Genomic DNA, 10162 nt, shown 5'->3' on the forward strand with positions numbered 1-10162 from the left:
GATAAGTCACATGGTTACTGGATGCTGGCCTCGTCGCCACGCTGTTTTTCTCTCATTGGTCAGGAGTAGTGAAGAGGCGGAACCAGAGTGTACCATTCGCTCACATGTTAGGGGGGTGCAAAGAAATATTCAATTACAGTTTACTGAGTATATATGACAGTTTTGATTCTGTGGGCCACTTTTAATTCACATATAAATGTTTACTATTGATGGAGTTCACCATCTGGTGTTGTTGGTAACAAAAATATATTTACTATTCTTACCATGCCGGTCGAGACCACCAAGTCAGTGACGACAAACGATAGGATATTGTTAAGTTCAACATGTTCAGGCAAGACGGACCGGAAGTTAGCTATTTTTGACGCTAGAAAAGAATGAATGGACATTTTCAAACTTCTTAATGAGAGGTAATATAAAAGTCTTTGTTGTTACTCTTCTTTGTGAATCAGTCTTTTGTGTTGTTATTTTGTTGTATATTTCTTATGTAGTGATATGTATACTTCTTTGCCACATCGTAATTTTAATTTAAAAACTGACACCGGATGAATAACGTTTGTGATTATGTGGCCTGACATTCTGCAGTCAAACTGGAAGCCAAACAACTAACTGGGATTTGAAGCATCTTACGTGTCACTACGAGTCCTGCTGTCTGGACATCTACCCAAAAGAGCTGTGGATCGCTACACTTTAGTTTTTTGGTTGTTGTTGTTGTTGTTTTTTTTTTAATAAAAACCTTGTTTACCTACTTTTTCGAAGACCACAAGCGGGAACAGTAAGTGAGTCCTAATAATAGTGCATTGACGCTTGTTAGCCACTTTAGCCAACATGCCTTCAGTCACCACTCCGTCAAGACTTGTTTAGATCAGTGGTTCTCAGCTGGTTTGGAAGCGGGACCCACCATCACCCTTCAATGACAAGCAGCGACACAAATTTTAACGCAAACATATATCTTATTTATTTAGTTAATCACATTTATTAAAGGGCGCTAACTTTTGAACGTGTTGGAAGCATTATATCCCGCCCTCTTCCTGCTCCGACCAGGTAAGCTGCGCCCCAGGTAACACATGCGCAGGAGCCTGCTCTGCTCTGGCGGTGTCATTTTGAGCCAGTTGCAAACAGTCCCTTTCATAAAAAGTAATTAAAGTGGAGGTTTCATGATCAGTTCAGCAACAATATGTTTCAATTTAAAATATTGTAAGAAATAGTGTTTGTAAAGGGTTTCAGTCCATGTTATATCTGGGGAGTTGAATCAGCATTTGCACATGGACCTGGATGGAAAGTGAAATATGATGTTAAAAATCAAGTGGGTTGCTCTGATCAACAGTCAGTAGACAAGTTTAATAATAGTACGATTTCTAAATAATTGGAACCATTTCTTCTGTAGGGGCCGCATGGCTAGATGGTCGAGTGGTCGTCACCCAACCTGACGGTTGCAGGTTTGATCCTCTGTTCTCCTTTAGACCACTCGCCTGCCTGGGCTAATAGATCGAATTTGGCATTAAACAGTACTGTCATACTGTACGTGTAGTCTTCATTTTGGGCGGAATTTCCCAATCACAACGTCAGCTTTTGCTTTATGTCGCTCTTCTCCAACAGATATCTAGCTGTGTGTCGGACGGACAGCGCCTTAAGTCCACACTCGATGTCCTTCCTTTCCCGCTCAAGCTTGACCAAGTCGCCCCTTGCGTAGTAAGCGAATAGCACAGACGAGAGGTGCGTTCAGGGTCAGGGTCATTGGGCCATTACTCTTTTTTTTTTTTTTTTTTTTTTTGGCAAAGACGTGTTGTGACCCCCTAGTTGAGAATCACTGCTTTAGATGGACTGTTTGAACAACTGGAGTCCGGATGTAATCATGGAAATGTTTATAGTTGCTTCATGGAAAGAAACATTTACACTATACACTAGGTCCCCAACTTACAAACACACTTGGTTCCAGACGACCGTTCTTATGTCGAATTGTTCTTAAGTAGGGGAAAAGGTAATATTACCAATGATATAGGTACTACATGTATGTGTATACATATACAGTATATGCGTATGTATGTAAATATGAGTTTGGATGCAGTAGTAATATTAAACGTGGATAATTAATGAAAAAAACAATCATAAAAATGATATAATAATACGGAACGATAAATGTTATTTACCTTTGAAGAGGAGTGGCCGAGCATACGTCGTTGTGGTGGAGGAGGAGATATTGAAAAAAAGGACAAATCGTCATCGTTGTTAGACTCTTCTAAAAGAGGTAGTGTTCTGTGGGGGGTCTAGAATTAAGCAGGCCTATTAACTCTTCATAAACTTTAATCACACGCTCTGTCCGGGTTGTACAATTTAGCTTTCCATTTAGCTTTATCTCCCCAGCGTCTAACTCTTCCTCTGTTAGTCCCATTAGCGCTAACGCGTTCTGTGTTGGTCCCATTAGCAGTGTCACAGTGCCCTCTACTGGTCAAGCATGTACAGTAGCAGTATAAATATTGATTGAGCGACTACAAGGCAAAATAAGATATAGACCAGTCGGCTTGTGTTCGTATTCGCGAGTGTTCGCTAGTCGGATGTTCGTAAGTTGGGGACCTAGTGTATAGGGATGCCATGAACACCTTGTTTCTTGTGTTTCTACTTCTCGAACAACAATAACATGTCAACATGATTGTGACAGGAGAGAATTTATAAATTGCTGTCATCCCTTCAATGCCAGAAACTTGTTAATACACACAGCATATAGTAACAATACACAGATACAGTGCAAATATGCCCCCTAGTGGCTGTCAGCAATTCCACAGAATTACAGTGGAACTACGAAGGTCAAACATACATACATACATACATACTGTACTGTACATACTGGCAGCATCTTGCCTCTGTTCTGGCTGTGTTCCTCAAAACGGTGAACGGAAAACTGACAGCATTTGATTTAATTTAACAGGTTGAAAGGGTGACGAGTTGTCATAGCGACTCTCCTCTTGTCTCTCCAGGTTGCTTCTGGAGTCGTCATTGATGAGACCTAACTGCCCCCAGTAGCGGTTGATAAAGAAAGCATGAAGGCTTTAATCTTGGTCGGGGGCTACGGTACGCGTCTGCGACCTCTCACCCTGAGCGTCCCCAAGCCACTAGTGGACTTCTGTAACAAGCCCATCCTGCTTCACCAGGTGGAGGCCCTGGTCAAGGTATAGCAAGCATGACCACTGTTTGTCTCCTTGGGCGTGACCAGCAAGCATAATATTCTTTTTATAAGAGTGTACTATATCTATGAATGTGTGTGGGTGTGTGTGTGTACGTGCGTGCATGCGTATCCAGGCTGGAGTTAAACACGTGGTCTTGGCAGTGAGCTACATGTCCGAGCTGCTGGAGAGAGAGATGAGAGTCCAGGAGCAGCGAGTAGGTCCAACAAACTATCACGCTGATAAGTCAGGTTGTTAGATGAGCGTCCTCAAACACTTGTGTCACAAGACATGTTGTATCTGTAAATAAAAGCTGCTAGTCAGTGAAAAATGTTCTATCACAGGTAAATAAAAGGCCCGTGGTTGACACAAATAATTAGAAAGTAATCAGTTACTGTACCAGACGGTCTGGTGCTTACTAGTGAGGCTTCACATTAATGTTAAAAAGCTGTTTCTTTTTTTCTCCTCCTCAGCTTGGCATCCGTATCTCCCTTTCACATGAGAAGGAGCCTCTTGGAACAGGTGAGTCAGTACAAACAGGCACGAAGAAAAACTGCATTGATATATATACAGTATATATATATATATATCCCTAAACACATCATCATTATGAGTAAATGAGTTAAAATTACAGCCTATTTTAATGCCAACAAATTCTACTTCTTTTCTGTATTAAATTCAATAGATTTTATTGATTGTAAGGGGATTGGACAAAATATCTTATAACTATGGTTCAAATGGACAATTGCTTTCTGAATGCATGCAAGCGTTGCATTGATCAGAATAATGGTGGAGTTGTGGCGTAGTAGAGGTCTGCTTTGATGAAGTTAACTTATCAGCAGCACCTCTCCTGGTTGCAACCAAGTAGTGCACAGTAGCCCCTCGCCACTTCGCGCTTCCAATTTTGCGGCTTCTCTCTGTCACGGTTTTTCAACAATTAATTAATGAATCATACTGTTTCGTGATTCAATATTAGGATTATGCGTGGGTTTTCTCCGGGTACTCCGGCTTCCTCCCACATTCCTAAAACATGCATGTTAGGTTAATTGGAGACTCTAAATTGTCCATAGGTATGAATGTGAGTGTGAATGGTTGTTTGTCTATATGTGCCCCGTGATTGACTGGCGACCAGTCCAGGGTGTACCCCGCCTGTCGCCCGAAGTCAGCTGGGATAGGCTCCAGCATACCCCCGCGACCCTAGTGAGGATAAGCGGCATAGAAGATGGATGGATGGAAGTGCAAAGGTGACTATAGGGTAGTTATTTCTCATGCAGAGGGCTTTAATAATGTCAAAAAAACATATTTAGATGGTCGTAAACAAGTTTCTGTGATCTAACTACAGTACTAAAATACTCCATTTATCACTCAGGAATCCTACTTTGCGGAAGTTCACTTATCACTGTCGGGTCTGGAACCAATTAACTGCAATAACAAGGGATTACTGTACTCCATTTTTCCTTAATGGCTACAAAACACAAGAAAACAAAGCTACAAGAAAACAATAATAAAAACAAAAATATCACTTTGGTGTAAAAAAACGAGTTTTATATTTGTTTTCAAATACTTCTTATTTCCATTTTTTATTGTTTTATTAACTGAAAAGCATTTGTACTCTTATCTTTTATTTGTATATGAAGTACATGCACTATAACCTTCTCAAGGTGAGGTTCTGATACTTTGTTGTAAAAGTCTGATCACCTCCTGGTGGTCTATCTTGGCAGTCAAATTCATTGATTCATTCAGCAGAGCATAAAATATCTTGCATTTGACTTGCTGCTAAACAGCTGGTGTTGCTGTCATAAAAAAAAAAAAAATGCTGGCTTTTCCTCTCTATGGAAGGACGGAAGTGACAAGCACCGACCAGCTCACACATGCTCCCACTCCTTCAGGATGAAGCGAGTCCTGCAATAGCCTCCTGTGACATTTGTGTATTTTATTGTCCAATTCTCAAGAATAATTATGTCTCACTTACATTAAAGTCATTACACAGGCTGTCGAAAGTCACGGTGTATCATAAATATTTCTGCAACATTATATTATTGGCGACATGCTGACAAACGGAAATTGGCAGGCGTCATGATCCAACTCAGTGCCCTCACTGAATGCACTCAGACGCTAGGCAGGGCTAACGCGTTAAGCCGAGAAGAGACGCTCGTGGCAGCCTCATCTTAGGTTTCAGCCCGGTATTTGATCGGGAAATCAGGCCATTTTTATGCTAAAAACAATTGGAATCATACTGAAAATCCATTTCTAATACAGTTCTAATACAGTGGACAAATGTTAATATTTATTTTTTTGACTGCATGACACTGGCACTGTGTATTTTCTGAGTAGAAAATATGATCAGTGTCTTGACAGAAATATCATCTAACGTGCGTATTCGTTCACTCGGTGAACAGCGGGTCCGCTGGCGTTGGCTCGGGAGCTGTTGGACGTTGACAACGAGCCCTTCTTCGTCCTCAACTCGGACGTCATCTGTGACTTTCCCTTCCAAGATCTGCTGCAGTTCCACCGCAACCATGGCAAAGAGGGAACCATTGTGGTGAGAGTGATGTTTGTCTAAAACAAGCATGTCGTCAGCCCCTATAAATGGATCAACCTTCGCCCACACCTTTTCGTGCGTAGGTGACAAGGGTAGAGGAGCCCTCGAAATACGGCGTGGTGGTGTTTGAGGCAGACAGCGGCAGGATCCATCGCTTTGTGGAGAAGCCTCAGGTCTTTGTCTCCAACAAGATCAACGCTGGCATGTACATCTTTAATCCCAGCATGCTCGGCAGGATCCAGGTCTGTGAATGTTTACAAGGACTTTGCTCTGCATAATGCAGACCTTTTGCACAGACACTAACTTTTGCCTGTGTGTGTGTGCGTGTGTGTGCACAGCTCAGACCAACATCCATAGAGAAAGAGATTTTTCCTGTCATGGCTGAGGAGGGACAGCTGTACGCCATGGAGCTGCAGGGTAACTATGACTACTTACTGCACTCTCTTTCACATTTGTACTGCCGTTATGGCATTTATTCGCCTTTCCCTTACACACAACACAACAAAGTGGGATATTGTATGACAACTGTGTGCTTTCACACAGCAGCCCGCAATCAGAGCAGCTCCAGCAGACGTAAGTGTTTCTTTTAATCCCACCAGAACCCGTGACACTGTGGCGAGGAGCACAATAAGACCACTGGATCAGAAGCAAATGTAATTGGTGGTCAAGAGGAGGCTTCTGTAATCTGTGTTGTCTAGATTCGCCTCTCCTGTTCTTTACTAGAACTGTCTAGTAGTTCTACATCCTCAGTCACAGACCTGCAGTGTCTTTGGAGTCTACACTTAGTCCAAAATCAAATATCTTGACCAAGTTTAGGTGCAGAGTTAATCCACAGTAGAAAAAAAAATATAGACTCGAGTCAAACACTTGGACTGGAGTCAAAGACCTGCACCAGAGTCATCATCACGTCACACAGATGCATCACAGGTCTCTGACCCCTGTCCAGGTCTTTGACGTGGCCTCTGGTCTCTGACTCCTGCCCAAGTGTTTGACTCAGGTCCAGGTTTCTGAACACCTTGGTTCAGGTTTCTGACTGAAGTCTAGACTTTTGTTACATCACAGGCTCTGTGCGGTCCAGGTTTTCCAATCCAGTCTAGGTCTTTGACTAGGCCCTGAGCTCTCCCTCTGGTCCAGGTCTTGGACTCTTAGTGTTTGTGTCGAATCAGTGATGAATGTGTCAGGACTCCGCCAGTCACATGACGCTGCACTTAACTTCCTGTTAATCACACGACCTTGTGGTTGAGTAGGTCACCAGTTAGAGTCGACAGGGAAATAGACATTTTCCCTCATTGTTTCCACGTTGGCAGGTTTCTGGATGGACATTGGTCAGCCCAAAGACTTCCTGACAGGAATGTGTATGTACCTGCAGTCGCTTCGGCAACACGCCCCTGATAGGCTGCGCACAGGGCCCGGTTTCCTTGGCAATGTTCTAGTGGTGAGTTCACCTGGTTGAAGCATGATCCGGAATAGATCACGCACGATGGTCTCTCAGCCTTGCTTTCTCCTGCAGGACCCGACTGCTCAGATCGGTGAGAACTGCACCATCGGGCCCAATGTGACCATCGGCGCCGGCGTGGTGGTGGAAGACGGTGTGAGGATAAAGCGCTGCACAGTGCTGAAAGCAGCCAGAGTCCGTTCACATTCCTGGCTGGAGAGCTGCATTGTGGGATGGAGCTCCTCTGTGGGCCAATGGGTGAGTGAAGTTCACCTCTGTGTTACCATCCTGTCGTCTCCTTCCTCATATTTTGTGGACCTTTTGTGTGCCATCAGGTCCGCATGGAGAACGTGACCGTGTTGGGAGAGGATGTGATTGTCCACGACGAGCTTTATCTCAATGGCGCAAACGTCCTGCCGCACAAATCCATTAGTGAGTCGGTCCCAGAACCGCGGATCATCATGTAGCATCATGGGGAAGAAGACACGCAGCCGTCTTCTTCTGCGAACTCAACTGAAGATCCAAACTGAGCCTGAGTGAGTCAGTGGTACCAAGGAGGAGCGGAGGAACCAGAGAATCCTTTTTTCTTTTTCTTTATTGTTTTAAACAAATGTGGACTTTATCCCTGCTCGGCTGCATCTTCCATCACTTGCTGGGTGAGGTTGAGATCTTGTGATAAAGGCAGCAGGAAGGACCATGTGATGCTGCAAGTTAAATGTCTGAGTGTTGAACATTACTTTAATAGAGGAAGGTGGGGGCATGTGTGTATATTGACAGAGCTGCTGTTTAGACTCAGTCAGTAAAGGACCACACTTCATCACCACGTCAATGCACTGAAATGATGAGCACCTTTTAGCGGTTTCTGCTGAGCTGCCGTCAGTACTTTGATTGGCCGCTAGAGGGCAGCAGAGCAATTCTGAACAGATAATGGTTCCCATAGAAAATAATGGAAAGAGAAAGGTCATACTCATGCCATCATATATTTAACAGGTTATTTTTTAAACTAACTAATTAGTTACTGTCATAGATTTATATGGCAATCGTGTCTTCCTTGTTAGTCATGTCAACTGATCTACCTTACATGTTCATCATCACCATCATACATTGCAAAAATAACTCTTTAATACTATGCAGCTGTAGTTGCACTGCAGTGAAACCAAATCACGTGTTATTCCAGTCTGAGTTGAAGGCGGTTAAAGGAGGATTACGTCTTGTGCAGCAAACAAGATGAGCAGTAAAAAAAATGAATGATCCAATCACATACATAACAAATAATGTTTGTCATTGTTTTAAATCTGGAGAAGAATGAACGTTAATCAATTATGATCACAGCATTAAAGCTAACACTTTTAAATACAGTGTTCCCTTGTTTATCGCGGCGATAGGTTCCCAAAATAGCCCGCAATAAGTGAAATCCGCGAAATAGCCAACTTTGTGGGTTTTTTTACAATTATATACTGTGGAACCCCTCACCATACACTTTATAAACTATTCTCAGACAGGCATTAACATTTTCTCGCATTTATCTCTTGTTTAAACACTCAAAAAAGTTCAAACCTTCTTTCAAATTTTGATGATCACCACAAGAAATTATTTCACTCCTGTCACCGTGCCTTTTTGTCCTGGCGCCGTTCCGCTGTACTGTAGCGTTTTTGTATCTTTGTTAAAACATATTGCTGACGAACCGGGGATTCATTTACAAGCTAGCAAGCGAACAAGCAAGCTAGCGATGACACAGGAGACACGGCAGGACGGCACGAAGGAGGTTGACGGACGATGGTCCACAGCCTACCAGGATGCAGAAAACAATGGGTGGTGCAGACAGACAGAGGGGAAAGAGATAGACAGTCAACTTCCCACAATGCCATTCTTCTTAAAGGGCCAGGCTCGGCCTGTAACAGCTTGCATACCGGTAAAAAAAACAAGAAGCACTAAAAAACATAGGCGAAACAGCAAATTCGAAAGGTGAACCGCGACAGAGCGAGGGAACACTAAACACACTCAATCTGACTTGAGGTCATTATGGGTGCTGCGGTTCGGCCCATCAGCCAGCCAATCTTAAGTTATCCTTTAAGGAGGAGGGGTAATAAAAAAGTAAAACACCTTGAATGCAAACTTTGCCCTCAGAATGAGCATCAGTGGTCTCCTTGAAGGTCACATTGTTGCCTTTAATGAACAACGTCCATCTTCTAGGGCTGTAACGGGAAGTAAAATCATCAGACACCGAAGCAGATGAGGTCAGAGGTCATGAATATCTGCACTGATGATGTCACATTGTTTGCTGTTGTGACTGAACAAAGTTGTGATGATGAAGTATTTTCTAAGACAATAATATAACAGTCCACTCTTAAGACTCTTTGTGTTGGTTGTTTCTTTGTTCAGTGTTAAACTCCACTCGTGTGTGCAGCATTCGGTCTTTCAGCCATGGGGTCCTCTGCCAACACCCAAGTGCTGACGCTGCAGCGTGTGTGAGACTGTGGTCAACCACATGCAATTCATATTATTGGTCAAAGCGGTTTATGCTGAAAAAGGTCAAATCTACAATATAAAACTTTGCTGCTCCTCTGGAAGATCTCTTAAAAGTGCAATTCATGTGGAAATTGTGTTTACTGCTTTTGGACAAAACATGCACAACATTAGGTAGACTTGGATGCATCCATACTGCATAGGCACAGTGTCTCCCAAAAGTGGGTACAGCCTCACATTTCAGCAAGCATTTTATGACAGTATACCTTCTCAAGGGATAATATTATACAAAATACTGGGGTATACTTTAGAGTAGTCAGTGTACAGCCTGTTTAGCGGTATACATTTACTATCTACCGGAAATGAGTCAACACAGCTGTTATTGTCTAAATAGCTGGCAACACAAGCATGCTGTTGGCAGTGTCACAGCCTGGGGATGCAAGAGTGCTGCCAGCAATGGGGAGCTGCGGTTCATTGAGGGAAAGATAAATTCCATCATGCGCTGTGACATTGTGAAGTACAGCATGACCCCCTTTCTTGGGCAACTAGGCTACAAGGCAG

At 43.1% G+C, this 10162-nt stretch overlaps 1 protein-coding gene across 3 annotated transcripts; it reads left to right on the forward strand.

Moving 5' to 3' along the window:
- The first annotated feature begins 95 nt into the window (after positions 1-95).
- Positions 96-9480, forward strand: gmppb (GDP-mannose pyrophosphorylase B). 3 transcript variants are annotated; one of them, XM_054784170.1, is made up of 12 exons: positions 96-772; positions 1385-1436; positions 1597-1713; positions 2973-3164; positions 3295-3375; positions 3632-3680; positions 5558-5700; positions 5784-5942; positions 6039-6117; positions 7008-7135; positions 7211-7393; positions 7471-9480. In XM_054784170.1, exons 4-12 carry the CDS (start codon positions 3036-3038, stop codon positions 7600-7602), a joined length of 1083 nt encoding a protein of 360 aa, XP_054640145.1. In that variant the 5' UTR covers positions 96-772; positions 1385-1436; positions 1597-1713; positions 2973-3035; the 3' UTR covers positions 7603-9480. The 3 variants fall into 3 exon arrangements, with proteins under 3 accessions (XP_054640145.1, XP_054640144.1, XP_054640143.1); XM_054784169.1 differs by lacking the exons at positions 1385-1436; positions 1597-1713 and having other exon boundaries at positions 96-776; XM_054784168.1 differs by lacking the exons at positions 1385-1436; positions 1597-1713.
- The last annotated feature ends 682 nt before the right edge of the window (positions 9481-10162 follow it).

Source organism: Dunckerocampus dactyliophorus, chromosome 8, assembly GCF_027744805.1.
Source record: "Dunckerocampus dactyliophorus isolate RoL2022-P2 chromosome 8, RoL_Ddac_1.1, whole genome shotgun sequence".
Classification (NCBI taxonomy): domain Eukaryota; kingdom Metazoa; phylum Chordata; class Actinopteri; order Syngnathiformes; family Syngnathidae; genus Dunckerocampus; species Dunckerocampus dactyliophorus.